This window comes from Stylophora pistillata, chromosome 7 (assembly GCF_964205215.1).
Source record: "Stylophora pistillata chromosome 7, jaStyPist1.2, whole genome shotgun sequence".
Taxonomy (NCBI): domain Eukaryota; kingdom Metazoa; phylum Cnidaria; class Anthozoa; order Scleractinia; family Pocilloporidae; genus Stylophora; species Stylophora pistillata.
In genome coordinates, this window is record NC_142525.1 from 27838988 (window position 1) to 27863674 (window position 24687).

The window sequence follows — 24687 nt, forward strand, 5'->3', positions numbered from 1 at the left end:
GGTTCAGGGTATCCAAAAATTCTGCAGCTGCTGCCAGATCCGGCATCGTGACTAGAGTGTCACCTATGTAGCGGCGGTAAAAGTCTGGGAGTTTTCCTTGATCTTTCCGAGGGAATCTTCAATAGAGCAAACGAATACATTAGCCAAAAGGGGTCCAGGGGGAGACCCCACAGCTACTCTATCGGTCTGTTCGTAGAGGGCCCCGTCGAATTGAAAAAGCTGCCCCTTTGTAGCAACGTGTAGAAGATCAACGAGATCAGTACTGGTCAAGTTTAGATTATAAGCGTCGATGAACCAGTTGTTTTCGAAAGTTTTGCGTGCCAAGATGTCAATTGTTTCGTTTAAAGGATCCCTTCCAACCACAATACCCTGCGCGCCTCTATTATTGTTTTGATAACTAGTCAAATAGAAAGAACAATAAATTTGGAACGCGATTGAGGAAATTCGAGACCTCAGTGAGGCAAATGTACTCAGATGAACGAGGATTTCTTTCCACTTCACGACTTGTCCAATACCGGATGGCAGAGAAAATGGCGGATTTCACATATCGCGCGCGCAATGTTTTGTGGTTGGAAGGGATCCTTTAAGGGAACATTTGTGAAGAGCGATGCGACGTCATAGGAGACCAAGATTTCTCCCGGGTTTATCTTAACTCCACGAATTTCATTTGTGAAGGCAAAAATATCAATGATGGTATGTTCGTTTAACATCAATCCATTTAGCAAGGGCGTAGTTATAAGTGCCCATAGCAGATAATACAAGACGCATTGCTAATTCCCTCTTGCGGGTCTTGGAATATCTGCGGTCGTTATCGGAGCAGAAATTCACCCTCACACTAATGGTTTCCTAACGGTATCAAATTACTATTAATGGCGAAATTCAAGCGCGTAAAAATTAGAGTCAGACCAAGATTGCTAGTTTTACCGGAAATATTGATAATAAACAAATGTTACATAGACATATCTTCACCGTAATGTACATAGTTCTCACAGATGACTATACAAAATAAAAAGATCTTGGCTTTTTCAATACTCAAAAAAGAAAAAAGGTATGCTATTTTCATTTCAATTTGAAACTGCGTGCAAATTAATAAATAGCGATGGACATTTCATTGGGTGACTCTTCTTGTCCACTGTTTCCAGACCGAATTGGAATTTGGAATGTTGGTTTTTGCGGAGGGACGAAAACTGGACGACCCGAACAAAAACCCTTGGAGCAAGGACGAGAACCAACAATAAACTCAACCCACATATGACGCTAGGTCCGGGAATCGAACTACAGGGGTGAGAGGCGAGTGCTCTTACCACTACGCCATCCCTGCTCCCCTTTGCATCCAATGCTTTTCCACTTTGATAAATTATCAGATAATTATAACATTTCATAAATAAATATATGAAATAACTAATACCAAAATAATTAAACCTCTCGTAACGATTTATCAAACCCATATCTTTTACGTCTCAGCGGAGTCATGTTTCTGCCTTAATATACATTTTTGACATCACGTGAAACGGTATCCTCTTTTGTAATGGCTGTTATTATATAGCTGTGTCTCACAAGGACTGGGAACTACCGAATTGTAATTGCTGAGAATAAAAGACAGCTGTGGTTAAATTTATCCTTTATTTTTAATTCCCACAATTCCTCAGTTTAAAACTAATTTAAGCATCCATCACCAACCCCTCTCTCCCCAAAAAAAGTCTTCAAACATTCTTAGGGTTAAACCACTTGAAGTGTTCCCATACATCGATTACAACAGTCAAAGGTTACTCTGAAGTTCCTGGTTGAAAATCGGCTTTGATAATCATGTCCCATGTACTGCTGCGCCATTCTTCTCATGACACCTTTTAGCTGTTGCTCCTCTGCCTGGAGATTGACATCACTTGACAAAACCTGAACAAATGAATAAAAAAATCAGAGAATCAAACAACTCTGCTCAACGAAAACTTTAAGTTGTCTAGTATTCTTGTTCCGTGGATCTTTCTCAAAACTTCCTGTCATCATGGTTTTAGGTCTATTTTGACTTCCTCTAAAGCAAATCTACACGAAACTTCTTGTAATGTGCCCTGGTTTATCTGGGGTTTCTTTGACGTTTCCCTTTAGCGACTGTGATGGTGTAACTAGTGGCTGTGCCCAGAAAGAGACTGTAAGGCAAACCCCAAACATGAGAGCCCACTATCATTTTTTTAGGAAGTCTCGTGGGCAGAAGTAGACCATTAATAGCGCCTCTACAGACCTATGAAACCCCTAGTGTATCCATCAAATAAGTTTGATGCAGGATCACGACCCAACACCCCCTCCCCATATATGACAATATCCATCAAGAAGCTTGCTTGTAGTGTAATAATACTTAAAATCAAAACTACCGGACCCTTTAAACCCCTTTGAACAGTGACTAACATCTAACTTCTCCTTACTACGAATCAAACAATAAGGTCACGAGAATAAAGGAAATGATCACCAACTGAAGAAGCTTGACATTGAAAACAAATTCTCCTTGTCAGCCACATAGGAAATGTATAGATTACAATATTGAGAATATAATGCTCACTGATGTTATGGTGTAAAGGGCTAATACTATAATAGCAACTTTCCCAGAAAAATGGCACCAGCACCAAAATATGCATACTTTGTTTAATAATCTTAGCAGGTTATCAACTTTCAGCTGAGAAATTGCGAGTTTCAATTTAAAACATTACCAACACTCATGAGATTAAGGTTATATACTTTGGTTATCCAAGCATGCCTCCAGATTCCACTCTCCTTTGAAAGGAGATTGGAGCTTTAGGTAATCTTGAATGGGAGTGCCACTATGCAGTTGTAAATTAACCAAACTAGTCTCACCTGTAAAGCCAGTTTTTCAGCAGATGTTGGCTCAACGTGTTGTTCAGTCCCAGTTTCCTGTGGCTCATGAGTCAACATAAATGATGTTTCTGCTAATGAGAAGGCTGGTAAAACATTTTGCGCTACACCTAAGGTCTGTTCAGCTAAGGACTTGTTTGTGGAAGCCATTTCTAAGATGCTTTGATCGTTTGAGGTTTGAGATGAAGTGAAGGGGCCCTGATGAATGCCACTTGTACTTTTGAGCATCGAGTAAAGTGACTGAATTAACCTGAAATGACAAAAATCAACTTATGTTGAATTGGATTTCTTGCATCAATGTTCTTTTTTTTGAGGGAGAGCAATAAAAGATAATTTAGACCTTTTGGTATGAGTGAGGTATTGTTGAAGATGTCCCCTCTCCTCCAGTAATCTTTGTAGAGCACTTTGAGCTTGTCTAAACCGGGTGTAAAGAGTTGCCTTCCAACTGGACAATTCATCAGACATCATTCTGAAAATAAAAGATTTACAGGGATCGATGCATGTCTCTTGTTACAAAATAACTTTAAAATGTCTGAAGGGTATCTTGCAATAGGCTGGCATCCCAAAGAGAGTGCCAATACTCCTAGCCAGTTCATGTAACAGAAACTGGGATATATCAATTATGCTAATTTACCTTAGCTAATTTACCTTTGCTGGTAAACAGACGCTTACAGGATATATGCATTTTAACGTACAAAGTTAAACATAACCTTAGGCCCTTGAATATTTGTAATATATTTCAGAAACACAACCCTTCCTATAATTTAAGACAGGCTGACTTTTTTATTCCTAGATACAACACAATAACTTACGGCAAACATTCACTATGATATTGAGGACCTAAATTATGGAGTAAACTGACAACTTATGACAGATCAGCCACAACATTAGCTAGTTTCAAAAACCGCATACGTAAGCGTGACCTCAGCTCCCTATTGATGATGGCTGCAGGGGCTGTGCTCTATGTACTTCTTAATTCATTTCATATTTTTTTATACATGGTATGATTTAATTTTATTCTTAAGTAGGTAATATTCTTTGTAAATTATTTTTATCCATTTTATTTGTGTCCCCACATTAGTATGGGATATCTCCCAAACTAGAAGGTTCTTTGACACATTAATAAAGTTTCTATCTATCTATCTATCTATCTATCTATCTATCTGTCTGTCTGTCTGTCTGTCTGTCTGTCTGTCTGTCTGTCTGTCTGTCTATCTATCTATCTATCTATCTGTCTGTCTGTCTGTCTGTCTGTCTGTCTATCTATCTATCTATCTATCTATCTATCTGTCTGTCTGTCTGTCTGTCTGTCTGTCTGTCTATCTATCTATCTATCTATCTATCTATCTATGCCACTGCTCTCATTCCTGTCAGCTCTCTAAAATCTAAGAGTGTTAAGACAATGCCAGTTTGGAAACCTTCTTCACCTGCTTGCCAGGAATTTTGTCCTCCAGACATCACACTCAATCTCTAATCTGTCAGATTCCTCTGAGTATTCCTCACACATCTTTTTCCAGTGATTGAGCTCCACAGTTTGCTGCACATTTCTGTTCACTAAGTCTTCCAACCTACACAACATCAAAACAAACAGGACTCATTGGGCAAGTTAGACATGACTTCTTGTAAGAAGTAATCATAAACATTTTATGGAGGAGAGGCCATAATAGAAAAACAACAACAAAAACAAAAAAGAAAAGGTGTTAACACTTGGGTTTGCTGTGTCTATTACCTTGACTAAATAATTAAATTTCACGTGCAACAATAAGTAATCAACAGCTTCACTACATACATCAATGGGAGACATGACTGCCTTTGCAGGTTGAGGTTTCTCAGCCTGGGGAAAATGTGACACCTGGCAACATTGCAATGGGGCAATATTATTTTCATGCAGAATTTAGACATACAGGTGGTACAACTCTTTCACCCTTTCAACAGATTCCCGAGTTTATATAACCTACTTCCCCCAAGAAATTCCAATAATCTTTAAATAGTTGAACTGTCAGTTTTAAATACCTTTCACCAACATCTTCTCCCACTGATGCCACTAGCAACCTCTTAATTTCTGCATTAACCTGAAAAAGGATAACTTAGTTATCAGTAGTGAGCCACATTAAGTGTTTTGCTGTACAAAGAAAATGAGATATCCCAAAATCTCTTTACACAAAATTGAACATGATGTAAGGTTACTTGTTGACTAAATGTACTTTTTTCCCCAAAGATTGACTAACTAGTATAGAATTTCTCCTTTAAATATCACCCCTAAATCAAACATTGAGGTCTTGAGAGTAAAGAAAACCATCACCAACTTAAGAAGCTGTTGATTGTTGAACCAATTCTCCTTGTCACCACTATAGGAAATGTATAGAGAACAGTATGGAGAATATCCACAGCATTGCTAGGCAGAGATAAGGGTTTACAGAGGCCCCCTTTGATGATGACTCTGGGTTTAATGCACTATAATCAATTTGATCAAAAGTGAGTCAGGGAACTAGGTCATGCAGGTGAAGGAAAAACTTAACACCTCTCCATAAAAATGTCATGGAAAGACAAACTGGTCCTTTCAAACTACTACTTTCACTGAGGCCTTTCTAAACTTACTTTTTAGGGCTTTACTTTCCATATGTTCCTATCAGAAATATATTGAGTAATTTATGTTATAGGGACTTGGAAGAAGAAGAGGCAGACCAAATGAATTAAGTCATAATAGTTATTTTTTTCCACTAGTTTTCAAGGAAGTGTGTACATAATATGTTGAGCATTGGTTATTCCCGAACCTTTGTCTGGACACCAAGCTGCACAGAGAGTTTTGTCTTCTCTTCAACAAGCTTTGCATTCTGTTCCTGAAGATCACTGATGACTTTCTGGCTGTCCACAAACTCAGCTGTTTGTTCCACCACAGTGGATTTCAAAAGACCATCTCCGAAACTTAGATCCACCGCAGGAGGAGCCAAAGAAACAAGCTGATCAGTAGCAGTGCAAGATAGGCCCAACTGATTGTTTAATCGCAGAAACTCTGGTCCTTGGAGTAGAAGATTCGTCGAGTTCTGTCTTTGCACTGACTGAATAGGACCATCCTCTTCTAATTGTACTCTTTCTGTTCTAGAGACATCTTTTCTTCTCATCTGTAATTGTGTGGACTCAACTAAATTTGGGTGACCAGTTGATGTTCCCATTTCCTTCATTGTGAAAATTTCATTTTCATCTCTGTATTTTGTTCCTGAGCTATTTACCAGCATGCCAGTTGTTATTTGAGCAGATCCATTTACAATTTTCTTTCCAGCATTGTTCCTTTTCACAGTTGAAGACAATAAAATGTTATTTGCTTTTTGAGTCAAGTCACTTTCTTCACTATCCTCTGAGAAACTGTCATTGCTGGAATTGCTTGATGAAAATTCCATTCCATCTCCACTGGATCTCGGTAACCTACTAAAATCCACTGAAAATGAACAAATGAAATCTGATGATTACCTCATAATATTCAGGGGTTTCATTAAGGGCCACACACCGGGTAAATATTGATCAGCTGTGGACAGAACTTTGTCCAGCTACTGTTGCTGTGTTTTTTAAAAAACTGTCAAACAATCTTCTAAAAGAAATTCTCTCATTTTCAATTCCAAATTCATACAGGGATGCATGTCCCCAACCGCCCCCCCCCCCCAGCTTTGCAAGGCCTCTTGGGCTATGCAGATTTTTCTGCCCATATGACATAACCTGGTGTCATTCTATTAACCCTAAGTAAGAGTCACCAGCATCTAATTTCTCCTAACATTAATACTGCTGAATCATTCATTAAGATCATGAGAAAAAAGGAAATGATCACCAAACTAAGAAGCTTTGATTGTTATATGAACACCTAAGAAAATATCTAGAAAGAGTTGAAGAGTTGATTCTCCTTATGAACACCTAAGAAAATATCTAGAAAGAGTATGGAGAATATGGAAACTGATGTTAATTAGGATGTAAAGGGTTGAAAATCTTATTGAAACCCCTGAATATCTATGTTGTGGTTCAATTTTATCCTTGGTTCAAATTTTATTTCCCTTTGTTTCAAACTCATTATCATACATTAACATGACCCAGAACAAAGGAAAATAAAATTTGAACCAAGTATAAAATTGAACTATATCTACATTGTCTCACTCTTGTGGATTTGTAAAGATGAAAGTGACTTAAACCACACCTGAAGCACCATTTTGTGCAAAAAATTAAATTCAAGTTTGTCACCTAATAGAGTTAAAGGGTTAATTAAATGTTGTTAGCATACCCAAAACATTTTCAGCATCCTTTCCATGTCTGTGCAAGGAAATCCTATTGAAATAAAACACCTTCCTCATGATTTTAAAAGGAAATGGAAAAAAAAACGTTATCAATAAGAATAATTCACACAACGGTAGCCATAGTTCTTCCTTAATTACAATCTACTAGAGATAAACTTACCGTTCCATTTCTAAAGGAACAGGTTCAGATAGAGTCGCCATATTTTCTTTAAGATCAACCTTTAACAGCTGGGCAAGTGCCAATCAGAACTGCACGTATGATGAACGGGTTCAGAAGCTGTGAAAAGGGGGAAATTAATACATGTAAGACTTGGAAGGTTAAAATTTATCAGTTTCTCTACATCCTAATCTCGATCAAAATACTTTTAAGTACCTGAATACACATAGAAATTAAAGTAAATCTTTCAAAAGAATAAAGATCAATTTCTTGATACAAGAAACCAATAAATAACATTATGATTACTTACTCCAAAAACCAACCTGAGGAAAGTTGACAACGTGGAAGTTACAGCTCAATCACGTGAATGGTGAAAAATTACGCAAATCGTAGAATGACACCATTTCCGGAATAAGAAAAGATCCGGGTTTAATTAAAGAAAAATCCAGCTGATAATTCTAGGGTTATTTGTATCAATTGAGCCTGATACAATACCCCTCAAATGAGTACAAAACTTTCAAACCGAAACCACACCAAACGTCCGCCATGTTGTTTGAAATGTCCCAGAACTCCTTGCCGCAGAAAGAAAAAATTGGAAGTCTTTCCGGGGAGGAGAAAGTGAGCTACATTTTGCACAGCTGTTAGAGAACCAGTGTAATATGAGCAAAATGATCACAGTTTTAACTAAAGAAACTTGAATTAATACCAAAACATTCATTGAATTATTCATGATTCTTTCCACTGTATCAGTTCGGCTAACTTTACTCTTAATAATTTATGTTGCAAACTTGCAAAACGCACCCCTCCCTAGAGAATAGTTTTTGTTCCCAGCCAGGTGCGGGTAAACACTTTAATTGTACGCGCTTTGTTTGAAAATGGCGCGTTACGCCCGCAGGAAATATTAGGTTAAAATTTTGTTAAATTAGCCTAGAAAGAAACCTGTTTCATGGCGTCTAGGAATAGGGAAAATGGCATCAGGCTTCGAAGAAAACCTGCAAAGGAATTGATTGGAGAGGAACGCAAAATCCAGAGTTATCACAACTTTGTTACTGACGATGAAGAAATCGACAGTGATTTACCTGTACCGAACTTGTCCTTTGGTTTCGCATCTGCCCTTGTTACCTGTGTTTCTGTTCTTTGTTATTATAATTCATGCAAAGGCGAGTTTGTCTTCGACGACTCTGAAGCAATTGTGGCGAACAAGGACTTGACGCCCGACATCCCGCTTGGAGAATTGTTTTATCATGACTTCTGGGGTGCGAACATTAGTTCCAACACCAGTCACAAAAGCTATCGTCCCTTCACAATTTTAACATTTCGATTCAATTATTGGCTGGCAGAAGGACTGCATCCCTGGGGATTTCATGTCATCAATGTCACACTCCATGCTGTGGTGTCAGTCTTATGTCTGAAACTTTTTTCGATCCTTTTCAGTGGTAAAAATAATGTTAAATTTTATTATGATAATAATTCTTCCGAAAGAACTCATTTAACAGCTCCAAGGGCAAGTTTACTCGGTGCGATCCTTTTCGCTGTTCATCCTATCCACACAGAGTGTGTAAGTACGAACAATTCTTTTATTTCACCGTTAAATTTTTACTTATCTGACCTTAACGTAACTCGAGAGTTAAGTAATTTTAACTTCTCATTATTATTTAATGTTGTCCTTTCCAAGCTTGTTACAGGTAGTTTAATCGAAAGCTTACTTGTAAGCTTGAATTTTTAATAGGTTCAAAGTCGTTTTGTTAAAATCTGTTTGATTTTATAAACTGTTCCTTGTTTCCTTTTTTCTCAGATATAGCCCAGTGCATGACTAAAGCAGTTTACTTCTTAGCCTATTTTTAATTTTTTTTAGTGATATTATATGTTAAATGTTATAAAATATTTAAGATAGAAGTGCACTCTCATTGGTTGATGGTTGTATGAAGATGAGGTTATGTAAACACAGTTATGATGTCATACTTTCTGTGTTTGCCAGAAATATTTCATAAAAGCCACAGAAAGGCTTTCTCACTGTTTACAAAGCCTCATCTTAACTCATGGGGTTTGAGAGAATTCTTGAAAATTATACAAACATAAGACCTTGTCATGGGTTTGGATGATTTTCTTGAATTCTCCCAACTCCCTCTGTGTTAGGATTAGGCTATAATAAAGAGGAAAAATCCTCTATTACTTAATTTTTTAAAAAATGTGGATAATTGAGTGCCAATCCTTGAACAAGAAGAAAGATGTTAGTGATAGTTTTATACTGGGAAGTTCTGTTTTGTGAGGTTTATTTGATTTAATTTCTTCTAAGGAAACAGATATTCGTCTGGGACTACATGTTTTACACTGTAGGTTATCTACAATCACGAGTTAACTGTCAATAAAGATTATTCCATATGCATGTGCTATATCTATGGAATTAAAATCCAGATTTAAAAGAGGTTAAAGGAAAAAGTTAATCATACAAATAACTTATAATAATTTCTTCTAAGGAAATCTTCCAAGATCTTAATAAGATTTCCACCTGGGACCGCAGCTTATCACAATCATGAGTCAGCTGTCTATAAAAGCTATCCCATATGCATGTGCTATGGAATGTAAATCTAGATTTAAAAAATTCCTATCACACAAAGAACTCAAATGATGCAGCTCAGAGGAAAAACAGTTGTCTACATGTATGAAATCAGTGTATTGTCATTAGGCATCACCAGTGATTGAAAAATCTCTTCAACATCTAGGCAAATTCTCCAGCAAAATTATGATGGCTTTTGGTATTTTTCCAAATTTTGTATGATATGGAAGATCATTTTTGTGGCAGATGCAAAAGAGGCTGATTGGATTTCTTGCTGAACAAAATAATAAGTAATTGACTCAGGCAACATTGTTGATCACTGGTACCACTGTGAAAGATGAGACCTGTGCTATTGTTTATTGAACCACTGAAAACTGCAGTGCTAAAAAGATGCCAGAGATTTTGGCAAAGCTGAGGATAGAGTAAGTGATTTGTTACAAGGACAGTTCTCTGTGCCAGGCCACCTAATGTTTGCATTGATTTCATAGACATGCTGATGCATGATTTGTTTTCCTTTTTTTTTGGTGTCAAAGGTGCATAAATCAATTCAATAACTTTTTTGTGTAGGAGTGGCTTGTTAGAATCATGCAATATGACAAGTAAGCTCAGGTACTAAAGATTATTTTTCTGTTTTTTATTTATTGATATGTTCTATATTAATTTTCATAGGTTTCAGGTTTGGTTGGAAGGGCAGATCTTCTTGGTGCTGTGTTTTTTATCCTCTCATTTCTGTTTTATGTGAAATGTTGTTTCATTGGTGAGTGTATTTATCTATAATTTGCAACATAATTTATTTTGGGATTGTCAGGGCTCGACACTAACGGTAGCCCACTAGCCACAGACTAGTAGAAACTCAGTTTTGGCTAGTGGATTTCAATTTCCACTAGCCAGCTTGGCTAGTAAACAAACTGAAATTGTCGTAACATTTAAGATGTAACAAGCCTGCTGCAAAGCACTTGGCTTGTAAGTTGAAAACTTAGTGTTGAGCCCTGGATTGTGTAGCCTACAACAAGATCAATCAGTGATATACAATTTCTGTAAAACAAAATTATTTAAACTATTTCAAGGAAGTTTTCTGATTGGCTGTTTTCTGTTTTCTATTTATGTATTCTGTTAGTTCTTTGAATGGCATCAATCTAATCACTGTCAACATATCCTTTGAGGAAAGCTATGTGTTCAAGGATATTCAGTTTGAACTCTTTACCCTAAGGGTGACAGGGCTCGACACTAACGGTAGCCCACTAGCCATGGACTAGTAGAAATTCAGTTGTGGCTAGTGGTCTTTGATTTCCATAAGCCAGTTTGGCTAGTAAACAAACTGAAATTGTCGTAACATCTAAAAACATCTAAGATGTCACTAGCCACTTGGCTAGTAAGTTGAAAACTTCGTTTTGAGCCCTGGGTGACCAGCATCTAATTTCTCCTTACAGACTGGAGTATTGTTGAATCATTCATTAACTAAAGATCACGAGAATAAAGGAAATGATCACCAACCCAAGAAGCTATGATTGTTAAACAAATTCTCCTTGTCAGTAGCAAAGGAAATGTATTGAGAACAGTATGGGGAATACAAATATTGATGTAAAGGGGTAGCTGGTTAGGAAATTATGATAACAAGTAAAAACAGATGATACGTGTGATGGACGATCCTCGCAGTAGATAGCGCTATTTGAGCAATAGCGAAATTCAGACCTGAAAAAAATCAGGCCTGTACGGGACTCGAACCACTGACCTCTGCGATACTAGTGCAGCGCTCTAACCAATTGAGCTAACAAGCCAACTGAGAGCAGGCCGTTAAGTTGATTCGTAATGAACCCGTGAAAGTGATAAATGAGATAGAATAAATATATGAAAATCATATATTTTGAACTGCGGTATTTGATACGTGTGATGGACGATCCTCGTAGTAGATAGCGCTATTTTTTTCAGGTCTGAATTTCGCTATTGCTCAAATAGCGCTATCTACTGCGAGGATCGTCCATCACACGTATCAAATACCGCAGTTCAAAATATATGATTTTCATATATTTATTCTATCTCATTTATCACTTTCACGGGTTCATTACGAATCAACTTAACGGCCTGCTCTCAGTTGGCTTGTTAGCTCAATTGGTTAGAGCGCTGCACTAGTATCGCAGAGGTCAGTGGTTCGAGTCCCGTACAGGCCTGATTTTTTTCAGGTCTGAATTTCGCTATTGCTCAAATAGCGCTATCTACTGCGAGGATCGTCCATCACACGTATCAAATACCGCAGTTCAAAATATATGATTTTCATATATTTATTCTATCTCAAAAACAGATGATGTTTATCTAGTTGCAAATGTGGCACAGAGATAAACCTGAGTTTATCATGAGGAATCAAACCCCAAATCTTCAGATTTTTCACTGTGATGCTCTTACTAATACTGAGTTGCAGAGAATTCTGCCATTACAAGGATCATCTTGGAAACAGTTAAAAGTGTTTGGTGTTGTTTGCAGATTCTGATGACAATGGATCAACATCTAGATTGCCATGGAAATATCTTTTGTTAAGCATGGTATCTTGCTGTATAGCTATGCTTTGCAAGGAGCAAGGAATCACTGTTCTGGTAATATAAACTCGTTTTAATGTACCAAACATCAGCTACCATCTAGGCTGTGCCTCATGTGCCACTTCTTTTGTTCTTACTTCATTTTGATGTCATCTGTGATCAGTTACTGAGCAGATGCACATCAACATTGAATCTGTTTGTTAATTTGCTTTTCAGTCTCCTGTTTGTTTGTAAACACCATTCTCCAGCACCAACATTTCCTAATGGAAATCTTAAAATCCTCATTCAGACTTACAATCCCTCATGAGAATCTTGGACATTTTTGTAACTTGTGTGAAGAGATGGAAGTTGGATAGATGAATGATGAGAGCAAAATCTTGGTTTGAAATGTTTAAACACAATAATTGTCATCTTATTCAGTGTTGTCTCCATGTTTACTTACAGGGAGTCTGTTGTGTTTATGATTTCATTGTGGCTTGTGAAATTGACCCCACCTCTTTATTGATGAAAGTCTCCTTGAAAGTCTCGTCACCTGAGGAGAAAAATAGAGTTGATCTAAAGGTAAAAATAAAGAAGTAGAACTGATGTTTCTTTCATCAATGCCTTCTAATAAGAACTTCTTGTAGCATGGGGTTCCCAGAGTGCCAGTTACGTTCCCATCCAATTTCACCATGATCAAGGCCTACAGAATATCTTTTTATCTTTGAATAATCAAACTAGGTTTAAATTGCAATATCCTGGGTAATGGCAGATGGCTTTTTACTCTGACAATAACAATGAATTAACAATTGATTAGATTGACTATAACAGTGACAGTGACATGAAAATGAAACTAACAATGACTGATGATGACCAAAAAAAATGTTGTTCATGACAGTGACAGTGACAGTGACATACGCAGTGCACTGACAATGAAACTGACAATGACAATGAAAGTGACAGTGACATAGTGACATGAAAATGACAATTGCAATGGTATTGACGATGACATAAAAAATGGTATTGTCCATGACAGTGGCAGCGACACAGACAATGACACTGACAGTGAAGTTGACAATGACAATCAAAGTGATAAAGACAGTGACATGACAATGACAATTACTGTTGCATTGAGGATGATATCAATAGTAGTGTTGTTCATGACAGTGGCATTGCCATAGACAATGACATTGACCTTGAAAGTGACAATGAAAATTACAGTTGCATTGAAGATGACATCAAAATGTATGTTGTTCGCGACAGTGGCAGTGCCACGGACAGTGACAGTCATTGAAAGTGACTATGACAGTGACAGTTATAGTGAAAGTGACAGTGGTGCAGAGACAGAGACATATAATAATAATAATAACAATCTTTTATTACACGACTCGGGTAGTCAGAGGGCCAATAACTAAAATCAACCAATCAAAATGCTGTATTGCCGTTCAATATTCTCTCAGTATTGGACCGGGCACTGTCTCGAATGGTCCCGAATGATACCGCACTTGTGTCCCTTTGAACTTCAGTCGTGTAATAAATCTCTTATTAACCAAGCTTGCTCGGGACCGTACTGGAAGAATATTGGCCCTCGGTCTTTTTTGTATGGACCTCGCTGCGCTCGGTCCGTACTGTCAAGACCTCGGGCCGATATTCTCCCAATACGGCCCTCATGCTTGGTTGATAAGATATATTTATTAGGAAGCTCCATCACAATAGTGGTTCACATAGAGGTCCTAAATACTAGATGTGTATTATATAAAAATACAATTAAAATATAGAAATTTGAGCTAAAATCGAAATATAAAAATGATTACAACATATACACTGCAAAAATTAATTGAAAAAAAAACTTAAAAAAAACTTATAAAAAGCAGAAAAAAGACACTTCTTAAAAATTGGCAAAATTACTGAGTTTCTTACAGTTCTCTCTAACCCATTAAAGTCTTTGAAACAGTGATACCGCGAACAATGCTTTCCTCAATTGTATTTAATTGTGGGGAGCTTTATAGTATCGTTATTGCGCATATTGTAGGAGTGCATATCACTCTTTCTTACGATGTCCAAAGAATGATTAATTTCGCCATTAATAGACTGGATGGTGACTGGGACTTTGACAATGACAATAACATAATGCAAACGTCAATTACAGTGACATTGGCGATGATACTGACGATAGCAATGACAATGGTAGTGACAATGGCAATGATAATTACGATGACAACGCTAATGATAATGATAATGACAACGACGCTGGCATCGACTTTGATAATGATAGTGACAGTAAGAACGATGACGACAACAATATGAATAATTAGTGCGATTAGGATAGTGACTTTGATGGTTAAAATTTATTTTTAAGCTTAATAACAACGATAGTAATTAAACCAAAACAAATTAAAACTTGGAGAATTTAACCTGGGACCTCCACATTTCAAATCAAAGTCCCGGTTGTTCAAAGGGTTGATAACGATATATTCTGGATAAACCTCTCTCAGATGGAGAGTGCAGTACGTTTTGTTGACATTTTTTCACTGGATAGCAATTCATCCGTAGGATAGCGTTATCTTCCCTATGTACAACTGGGCTCAGTTTCCTAAACCACTCTCTAAACTATCTCCTCACTGAAGCCAATTATGCTGCTCTCTTTGTCGTAGGAGAAAAATGAGTCAAGCCTCTGGATAAGGCTTATTTACCGCCAGATAGTCCTGTTATTTATCGGAATTATTCTTCTGGTCGGCCGCTGGCGCATCATGGGGTCTTCCCCTCCAGTTTTCCAAGTAGTGGATAATCCTGCGTCATTCGAGGAGTCTCTTGTTAAGCGAGTAAGCCGGCGTACTCAGTTTGTAATACACACGTAATTTAAATACTTTTATTTGTATTCAAAATGTAGTGTTGGGCTTGCTGTAACTTCGATGAGTTTGAAAATGGAGAATTGGAACTAAACAACAAATGTTCTAATCGTACAAAATTGGAAAGTTAGGTAGCGTAGGGAAGTGCTTCTCATGAACATGATTTTCGTCAACGAACATAAATGAAGTTTCGCGTTACTTTTTTCTCTCAGACTTAAGACTCCGGCACTATCTAGAACTGCAACACCAAATACATTATCTTGTCTCAGCGAAAATACTGCTTCAATAGCAAGGTCTCACACTCGTTCATTTTAAACGAGGAGTTTGGGGTTTCCTTCACGAAATGTCCAGTCGTTTGTTTTAGCGTAACAACAACAAAAACTCCCTTTGACATGAGGGTACCCGCAAAATATTAGTCTGGCAAGATAGACAATCACCCATATTCAAGATGAAACAAGAATGGCTGAGGACGGAGATGGAAAACACGGATTGTAAATGACAACAAAATATAAGTTTGGTGAGGTAGAAAAACATGAAAATAGGAAAAATAAATCGAAATGGAAAAGATTGACAGGGATCTTGCCCAAACTGCTACGTAACTTTATTGAAAATCAGATAACTTGATATCATAAGTTGTGACTTAAAATCAATATTTTTTTCGCTCTTCACAGGTCATCAACTACAACTACCTGTACGCCATCAATGCCTGGCTCCTGATTGTACCTCAGTGGCTGTGTTTTGATTGGTCCATGGGGTGCGTGCCGTTGATCGACTCCTTCTCTGATCCGCGCATGCTCTGTATTGTCGGCTTGTGGACAATATTACTGGTGCTCATCGCTTACTGTGTGCTAGGGAAGAGTTTACCAACCAAACGGTATGTCGTAATGAAATTGCGGATTTTAAGCTTCATAGGACCTTTTTAATACCACCCACCGCCCATTTTCTCCAAGTTGTGGCGTTGGAAGGAAACACATAATTGCATCAACTAGCAACTTAGTCTATATTTCCAATCCATAAAGGCCATCATGGCGTATCTTCGAAATACCATTCGTTGTAAACGCTTTGCTGCATGTCTTCTTAGGATTCTAACCATGGGATTAGCTTTCGTGGTTGTACCGTTTCTTCCTGCATCGAACGTCTTCTTCAGAGTTGGTTTTGTTGTGGCTGAAAGAGTTCTCTATCTGTCCAGTATTGGTTCCTGTCTCCTCACTGTGCTAGGTTTTACTTTACTCAGCAAGTTCCCAATAGGAAAGAAGGTGAGTAAGAGCCTCGTTTTGGACATTTTGGAGCCGCTCTTGAGCTGGAAATCCTCATAACTCATCTACGAGCCCCCACATAGAGACGTCCAGACACCCACCGTACTGTGTTAACGAAGGAAAAACGAGGGTTAGGGAAAGAGATCAAGAAATGAAGCGAGGAATGCATAGGAAGTTGCCACGCTTAAGCATAAAGAAATACTGACACGTCGTACTGTCACTGAATGAGTGCACAGATCTTGAACTAACCTCTGATACCTCTGACCTCCATAAACATACCAGCGGCTCGCTTTTTTATTGTTTATTTAGATAGACTGAGTTTTATAGAAGAGGATTTTTCTTATTCTTTCAGATGATAGGATTCGGTATGTGTTTGCTCTTAGCTTTGTACATGTTGCGAACAACACAGGTAAGATGGGAATTTATGTAGCAGTTTTTCAAATACTTCAGATTACGTTGAAAGCGAGGGTATGCCTTTAAAAGCACACACAGCCCACAATTCCTCTATTCGCTCCAACGAAGGGCTAACGCTCGAAACGTCAGCTTTTATAATATCGTAACGGTGGCCAATTTACCATTTCAACTTTGTTGATATATTCAAATTATCTCGTTACCCCCACCGACGCAGCCCCAAACAGTTTTTTTAGAAACTATCAGCCTTTATCAAAGGTACACTGCGCTTTGTTTTTCAGAGATCAGCTGAATGGATGAATGAAGACACATTATTTACGTCTGGATTGTCAGTTTGCCCGCTGAATGCTAAAGTAATACATTTGAATTTAGACGTAATTTTGATACCTTTTTTTCTAGTTTGAATTTATTAAAAATTCATGAGATGTTCGTAAGATTTTTCATCCATGTCGAGTACTGAGCACATTTTCTTACAACCTGTATACCAAGAAAGAAGCTCTTTAGTGTACTGCGAAACCCTCTGAAGTAAACAAAATAGTGTCCCTCTTCTGACATGCGTACCAAGGATGTGTAGGACAATTATTTCAACGCGTTGCAAGGCTGTGTTCTAGCAGCGCCCGGTGGCCCCTGGCGCCTTACTTTTGCTCTAGCGCGACTCGGAAATTTTAGTTTCTTCATACAAAGCATACGCTGGGCACCCTGGATTACACAGTTTCAGAGCACTGGGCTCCATTCAATTTTCCTTAGAGCACAGCCTTGCGTTGCAATGAAATTTTCACAGAGTGTGTTACAGTAGGCAAGAAATCGTACCAATTGCCTCTTTAAAGCTTAACTTGAGCCAGGAGACCTGGCAAACTAGCTTCTGTGGTTCAACCAAATGGCTGTTAAAACTGTTTATTTGTACCTTAAATAGGTGCACTATAACGTTGCTAAAGTACGAGGAGAAAAGGGACAAGTTGAGGTTGCCGAAGCATTTTATAGAGAGGCTATCAGGTAAAGATCTTCGTCAGCCATAATGACCTGTTTGTCCGTTGCTTTGTGCTCAAACATGGCCTGTAAATACTATTTCTGAAGCAGAACAGGCCATTAACTACCACAGGTCATCTATAGAAATCTTCTTTGGCTAATTTGCCGTAGGAACTCGCAGACAGCCATTTATGTCCTCACAGAAAGCGGAGCATTTCGAGAGTGAAATGTCTCAACCTGAGAACAGTCTCCTGTTTCTGATTGCTGCCGAATTTCATCGCGCTCTTCTTGGGGCGCGCTTCTTGCGGATATGCCTCCACCCATCCTCTCGTATTTTTTCTCATTGCCGTTTCCTCTCACATTCAACGGGAGCGCTCTAAGGCTTAAACACCCTTGATTGAAAACCATGTAGAGATGATCCTTAAGTGTAAGTAACAGGCGCATCAGTACTCCCCTTGTCATGTTCAGCATGGCTGTCCTAAGTTCACACACTCCCACACCCTCTTACGCTAGAACGTAGTGTGCAGCTCTTTTCCAACCAGAGACGTTTGTCTTTTTGTTATTTATCACACAGGTTGAATCCAACGTATGATCAAGCGCTGAATAATTTGGGAAACTTAATAAAGGTAATCGTATAATTTTTGATAACTTACCGGCGATCCCTCCAACACCAGCAACAACATCTTTCCTTCGTGACTTTATAGATGACACTTCAAAATACGTTTGTTTCTCATTGTGTGTGGTTATTGAAATTTCTTTGTTTCTTTCAAGTTTTAATTGGATGAAATTCAAGTTATCTGGAAGTCGTCTCGTTTTTTATCAAGATTGTGTCTTTTACTTCCTGATTTGATATATCGAAAGTTATTTTGGAAAATGTTGGAGAATTACTCGGAAAAGGGCAATCAGAAATCTGAATCGTAACACTTCATTTGCGTCATTCTGACTCAGCAAACATAAGGTCAGTTTTTGGAAATTTACCGAGCACTGAACTCAGAGATCTTTCTTTGTTTGAAGGACAATGGCAGATACGAAGAAGCAGAAGCACTTTTGGAAAAAGCTGTTGAAATTAGGTTAGTGAGGTGTACTATTTTGTCCATAACATTTAAATTGTGAGTCAGGTTTCTTCCATAGATTTGACTTCAGTTAAGTGATAATTTCTTAGGTCTAACCGTAAGAGTGTCCATCATCCAATTCTTTCTTACGGTAATACTGCTGTATCATTCATTAAGATCATGATCGCCAACCCAAGAAGCTTTACTTGTTAAACGAATTCTCCTTTTCAGTACTGAAGGAAACGTATAGAGAACAGTATGGAGAATATGGTTCCTGATGTTAGGGTGTATAGGGTCAATAATAAACCTTTTAAACAACGATTTAATCGTCGTCTTTAACCTGTTCATCAATGATGTTATATGTTATTTCCAGTGTATCTTTAAACCATGGAAACTTACTTTATACATTTTTGTTAAACAGGAACGACTTTGCCGCTGGTTGGATGAACCTTGGGACAGTCAAAGCAGCTCTACAGAAACCCGATGTTAGTAACCGAGACATTCGAAATTATTTAACATCATGATTCCAGCCTTTTGCGTGACTCTTGTCAGGATCTGTTATTGCCTAAGGAGATCTTTTTGTGGCCCCTAACATGACACGCGTTCCTAACTGATCTACGACTTATTATGTACTGTCGTGACAACCCCTAGCCATTTTTTTACCTAATTTTTTTATTATGAACTTTATTTTAAGGAGGCAGAAAAGTGTTACAGCAATGCCATACAATACAGACGGAAATATCCAGACGCATTTTTCAATCTTGGGAATCTGGTGAGAATTTTGCCGTGTGTCTCAGTAGTAACAAGAATTTGCATGATAGTTGTTTCCTTATTGGATTACTCACGTAATCATATTTCCTCCAGTACATAGACCAAGAAAAACATAAAGAAGCCATTGCAGCGTTTAAGATGGCTGTCAATTTAAAGAACGATCACGTGGGTGCGTGGATGAATCATGCGCTGCTATTGGAGAAGTCAGGTAAAAGTTTAATAGGGGGACTTGAGCTGTTTTAATATGGCTTGGTCTGAGCCTACTCCCGCCCTAAAGCCTGTAACTGTGTGATTTAACAGTGGAATAGAGGTGAAGAGTATTGGGACCTGTGGCCAGCCTGAGGAAATGTGAGACACTGGCCAACACGGGCGAATGAGGAACGGCTGTGAGGTGCGGGCTTGGAGAAACCATGGCATGGCCAATTTTTTAACCCTTTCCTTTCGCATTCCTCTCCTCCTTTGCACGCGTATTAGTTCCTCAGCATAGAAAGGTCTGGGTAGTTGCGGCAGAGAAACGTTTGCAACTGGTGGTAAAGGTGGGAAAACGTGTAGTCGTTGGCAAGGCTGGAAAAACGTGTTGCTTATAATAGGGACCTTTAGCAGTCAGGACGGCAGCGCCAAGGAAGACGTCAATTAAAAAATGAATTTCTACTTTTAATTAAAATTTCGAAAATGGCTGCATGTGTTTACTATCTCATACAGCGCCACAACTCAACCTCGACATAAAGTATAAAAGTAGCGTTGAGTTCTAAATGGAAAGTAAAATAATTTGCCGTCGCGGTTTAGGTTCGCAGACAACACAAATTTTGTTAATTTCACGTTATTGTTTGGCAAAGGACGGCTAAGAAATGTACTTAGTTTTACAATGCACGTGCTGAACTATTGTTCTGCCAATAAGTTCTTTTGTTTTGTCACGTCCTCGTCGCCGTCACCGTCGCCGTCGCCGTCGTGGTTTGCTTAAGGTCCCTAATAAGGGCGGGAAATTGTGTCGCCAAGGGCGGGAAATCGTGTCGCTGGTGGTAAGGGAGGGTGAAAAATTAGAGGCTGGCAAGGGTGTTAAAATAACGACATCAACTTTGCCTTTGTGTTTGCATTTAGACGAGGCACGAGGGAAAATCATAAAAATCATAACGATTATGGTGACATATCAATTTTCATTCTATTTTTAGTCGCGCAACTTTTTATGTGATGAATTTAGGCCAATTCCCCGAACAGAATTTGGAATAGTCGTTTAGATATGTGTAGAGGCAGCTTTCACGTCACCAACTCCCTTTGATGTTAGGAGTAATTCGGCTCATTTCTTTTGGTGTCTAAGTTGGTTATGGGTTTGATATTTCCATGAGCTTATTCTCTTTGAGGCTCAATATAGAGGAAATATTTCGAACGATTGTTGTAAAGTCAAAAGCAAGGAAATCACAACAGCCAGTCATGGGAATGGGAATTGTCACAAGAAACTAATGAGAATTCAGAGTATAAACAAGCAAACAGCTCAAACCGCGGGAAAATGCAAGTGCCCAGGTCGTGATTGGTTTTAGTAAATCTGATTGGCTGAAAGAGTGACGCGCGTCTTCTGGACCAATCACACAGCGGAGCTAAGTTAAGCAAAACAAAAGTGATCATGGATTGCCTTTGACACAAAATCGAAAACTGCTCCATAGGCGTTTGATAATCTTTTGTTTATTTTTTTTGTGCATATGTGTGTGCGTTTCTACTTAGGTAACAGAGATGAGGCCATATCTGTTCTTTTGGAAGCCAAAAAGTATATTCCTGATGAATCAACAGTATACTTCAACCTTGGTAACATGCTGGGACAGAACAACAAATTCCAGGTACGTGTCTGGTAAAAGCTATTGAGCAGGTTCTCATTTGCTTTGTACCTGCGCTCTTCGTGCCGGCGAGAGGTGTAAGTGCGCGTGAGGTCCGCTAGGGGTCTGGCACGAAAATGATTTTTAGAGTCCAACCCCTTACAGGCCGCTCGCCAGGTGGAATCTTGCAAGCTTCACCGCTCATGCTTTGATGTCAAGATTGATGACTCTGTTGTTGAACAAGTTTCTTGTCATAAGATTTTAGGAGTAGTCATAGATAGTCAAATGAACTACGAATCGCACATTGATGAATTATGCAAGACACTTTCCAAACGCATAGGTCTCTTGAAGCATATTAGCCCGTTTCTTAAGCAACGTCAAAGGGAAACCTATTGCAATCCTCCTGTATGGGAGCATGATATGGGATAGCTGCAATGTCGAACATCTTCAAGTATTTTAAAACTTCAAAAAAGAGCGGCACGCATTATACTCGATGCTGAAAGACTTGCACCATCAGTCGTATTATTTAATAATCTAAACTGGCTCCCTTTTACTAAACAATCTCTAATAAAGAGATGTGCACCAGTGTATAAGCGGGTTCACAACTGTATTATGCCTAGTTATTCAAATAATCAATTAGTTAGAAATTCAAAAATTCATAATCGAGCCACTAGACATTCAAATATAAATCTGATGTGCCCCAAGTATAAACGAAAAACAGAAGGGGGTCTTTAGGACTATAAAAGACTGGAACTTCATGAATGGTAATATAAGAAATAATGGCTCGCTAACAAGTTTTAATCACAATGTTCTTAAATCCTTTCTAGCTGAACAAAAGGCTACGATGCGCCTTAGACTGTAATTTGTATATATGTATTATGTTGTTTTTTATTTTCTTAGCCATAATGTCTTCTATGAATTCTTTATTATATTTTATCTTTTTTAAATGTGGTATATTTTATCGTTATTAGTTGTAGCATCTATATTTGTAATTGTTTTGAGGGCCACAGAGTCACCAGTGTCCTGGGGCTACTGTTGAGTGTTTTTTCCCTCTCTAAATAAAGCCTATTATTATTATTATTATGCCGCCACCCGACTGAGAGCCTGCGCGCTGGCTCGACCGGTAAGGATAAATACGTTTTTATGTATTCGTAAAAAGATTGCACTCTAGGACTAGGGTAAGGTAAGGGTTAAAACAAAAACAAAACAAAACAAACACTCAAACACAAAATCCGAACTCTGAAAGTTCAAATTTCAAAATATTTTAGTCTACTTAATCAATCGAAGGTGGCAAAGTTTTACATTCAATAGTCAGTCTAAAAATTCCCGACAAAAAATAGACTTGTTTGATGTGCACTATTTGTAATGACTTAATCGATTGGAAAACCTGTAAACTAGCTTCTGCTAAGTGTTTCTACCCACGCTGAATAATAATCGTTGTTCATTCACAGGAGGGTGAGCAACAGTTTCTGAAAGCTCTTACATTGAGCCCAAATTCTGCTGAAATTCATGGCAATCTAGGTAAGAATTTCATAACTCTGTGATGCGTGTTAAATACATATTACGGTGTAATATGTATTTAACGGTGTAAAAGCAGTTTTCTTGTTATCCTCCACTGCAGGAATATATATATATATATATATATATATATTCCTGCAGTGGAGTGAAGTGAAGTTGTAGTTTATTTATTTGTTTAAGCAGGTTGATTAATTGGCAGCTGTAATAGCTGATGTGGACCTGCTGTCCTAACCCACCCATCCCACCCCAGGGGAGGACATCCATCACACAGTAATCTCGTGTGTGGGAAATTAACGTCTCCTGCCCCAACCCTGCAGGAGACGGGACCTCCATTTATTCCTCCCTATCCGAGAAGGCTAGAATATCTAACCATTTCTTGATGTTATAGAAAGGTAGCAAATTCTTCTCAATTGTTTTAAGACCTTGAGTTGGTCCGGCCGGGGCTCGAACCCTCGACCTTTCGCACTACAGTCCAGCGCTCTATCCACTGAGCTGACCGGGAGGCGGTTAACAAGAAAACTTCTTTTACACCGTCTTTACCTACAAGAAAACAACAATTATAGCAACTAATTTTGATGTCAACTAGCATTCTCGTCACATTTGCTGAAGATCTCACTAGAACGATAGAGCGATCAAAAAAAAAAAAATGTCGGGTAAGGTAAGGTTATCAAGGAAATAATCCAGAGCTAGGTGTATCCGGTAAAGAAGTTAGTGGGATGGAATTTGGGAAGGGAGAGGGGGGGTGGAGGTATCTGGCTACAGAGTGGGGGGGGGGGGAGGGTGGGATTATCCGGGTAATAGTTGATGGAAATACCCGGAAGAGAAGTACGGTGTAAAATGGGGGTATTTGATCAGGTGATTTTATTTGAAGAAAACCTGGATTAGTTCGAATGCAAACTTGCCTTTTATTTGCTTTTTTTTAATAGGGGTGTTGTACCACAGATGGGGAAAACACAGCAAAGCTGAGAAATGCTACAGAAAGGCATTGAATCTGGATCCGCACAGCGAAAATGTGCAGGAAAACCTAGAAAAACTGAAAAGAACAAAACGGCATTCAGCTAACGGAAAACCCAAACGGCGATGAGATATACGGAAAATATTATATTTGTTAAACAGTTGTCTATTTTGTGAAATTTCTAGATTTGCCTTTAAAATTTTACTTTTTGCGAGACCGCAACATCAATTGAGATTTAACGCCTTTTTCTGCTCATTTGGGTAAAATGCATGGTTACCTTAGAGTTTTGGCGACTTTAAAGCAGATTTTTAGTATTGCACTTATTTTTGTAATGAATAGCATGAAATGCTGTCTTATTTATCTTTAGTCAAGTGTCTTTTCGAATAAAACGAGACAAAATCATGAACCTTTTGGTTTTTCGATTATTAGACACATGGCGTGGGGTATGTAGCGCACTAATTAGTAATTATTTCATTTAACATTTAACTGGGACTTATACATTTGCTTTCAAATTATGATTTTGTTATCCCGATATTTGAATCAAATCAGTTTAATCCCGACGATCTTGTGGTTAAAAAAAAAAAAAAATCAAATATGGCTACTAAGCTCGATCAGTTGTACTCTAAAACGGTCTCCTGAGGATCGTGAAAAAAAGCTTTGTTCGCTGAGTAAGTTTTATTGAAAAAACTGAACTTTTCTTTGATTTTGAAAATTTAAAAATTCCTGCACGCGTTGCTTTGA

General features: G+C 38.2%; 2 protein-coding genes across 4 annotated transcripts; one reads left to right on the forward strand and one right to left on the reverse strand.

The window, feature by feature from the left end:
- Positions 1-911: 911 nt before the first annotated feature.
- LOC111332513 (golgin-45) lies at positions 912-8515 on the reverse strand. 3 transcript variants are annotated; one of them, XM_088727520.1, is made up of 9 exons: positions 8376-8515; positions 7300-7416; positions 7127-7170; positions 5637-6298; positions 4876-4934; positions 4290-4430; positions 3203-3331; positions 2845-3112; positions 912-1893 (listed from the first exon to the last, which is right to left on the reverse strand). In XM_088727520.1, exons 2-9 carry the CDS (start codon positions 7338-7340, stop codon positions 1720-1722), a joined length of 1518 nt encoding a protein of 505 aa, XP_088583646.1. In that variant the 5' UTR covers positions 7341-7416; positions 8376-8515; the 3' UTR covers positions 912-1719. The 3 variants fall into 3 exon arrangements, with proteins under 3 accessions (XP_088583646.1, XP_088583645.1, XP_088583644.1); XM_088727519.1 differs by lacking the exon at positions 8376-8515 and adding an exon at positions 7607-7892; XM_088727518.1 differs by lacking the exon at positions 8376-8515 and adding an exon at positions 7620-7891.
- On the forward strand, positions 8138-24352 carry LOC111332512 (protein O-mannosyl-transferase TMTC4). The gene is made up of 18 exons (XM_088727517.1): positions 8138-8854; positions 10523-10610; positions 12332-12441; positions 12829-12945; positions 15018-15185; positions 15884-16086; positions 16294-16468; positions 16821-16877; positions 17161-17232; positions 17793-17872; positions 18420-18471; positions 18860-18915; positions 19319-19382; positions 19592-19669; positions 19762-19876; positions 21385-21497; positions 22925-22994; positions 23918-24352. Exons 1-18 carry the CDS (start codon positions 8243-8245, stop codon positions 24073-24075), a joined length of 2388 nt encoding a protein of 795 aa, XP_088583643.1. The 5' UTR covers positions 8138-8242; the 3' UTR covers positions 24076-24352.
- Positions 24353-24687: the final 335 nt, after the last annotated feature.

Coding starts and splice junctions, on each gene's coding strand:
- LOC111332513 (XM_088727520.1), bottom strand. CDS start 7,340: ATGGCGACTCTATCTGAACCTGTTCCTTTAGAAATGGAACG. Junction 6,299..7,126: donor GGATGCTGAAAATGTTTTGG/GTATGCTAACAA, acceptor GTTCATTTTCAG/TGGATTTTAGTAGGTTACCG. Junction 1,894..2,844: donor CTGAAAAACTGGCTTTACAG/GTGAGACTAGTT, acceptor TCATTTGTTCAG/GTTTTGTCAAGTGATGTCAA.
- LOC111332512 (XM_088727517.1), top strand. CDS start 8,243: ATGGCGTCTAGGAATAGGGAAAATGGCATCAGGCTTCGAAGAAAACCT. Junction 12,946..15,017: donor AAAATAGAGTTGATCTAAAG/GTAAAAATAAAG, acceptor TCTTTGTCGTAG/GAGAAAAATGAGTCAAGCCT. Junction 22,995..23,917: donor TGAAATTCATGGCAATCTAG/GTAAGAATTTCA, acceptor TTTTTTTAATAG/GGGTGTTGTACCACAGATGG.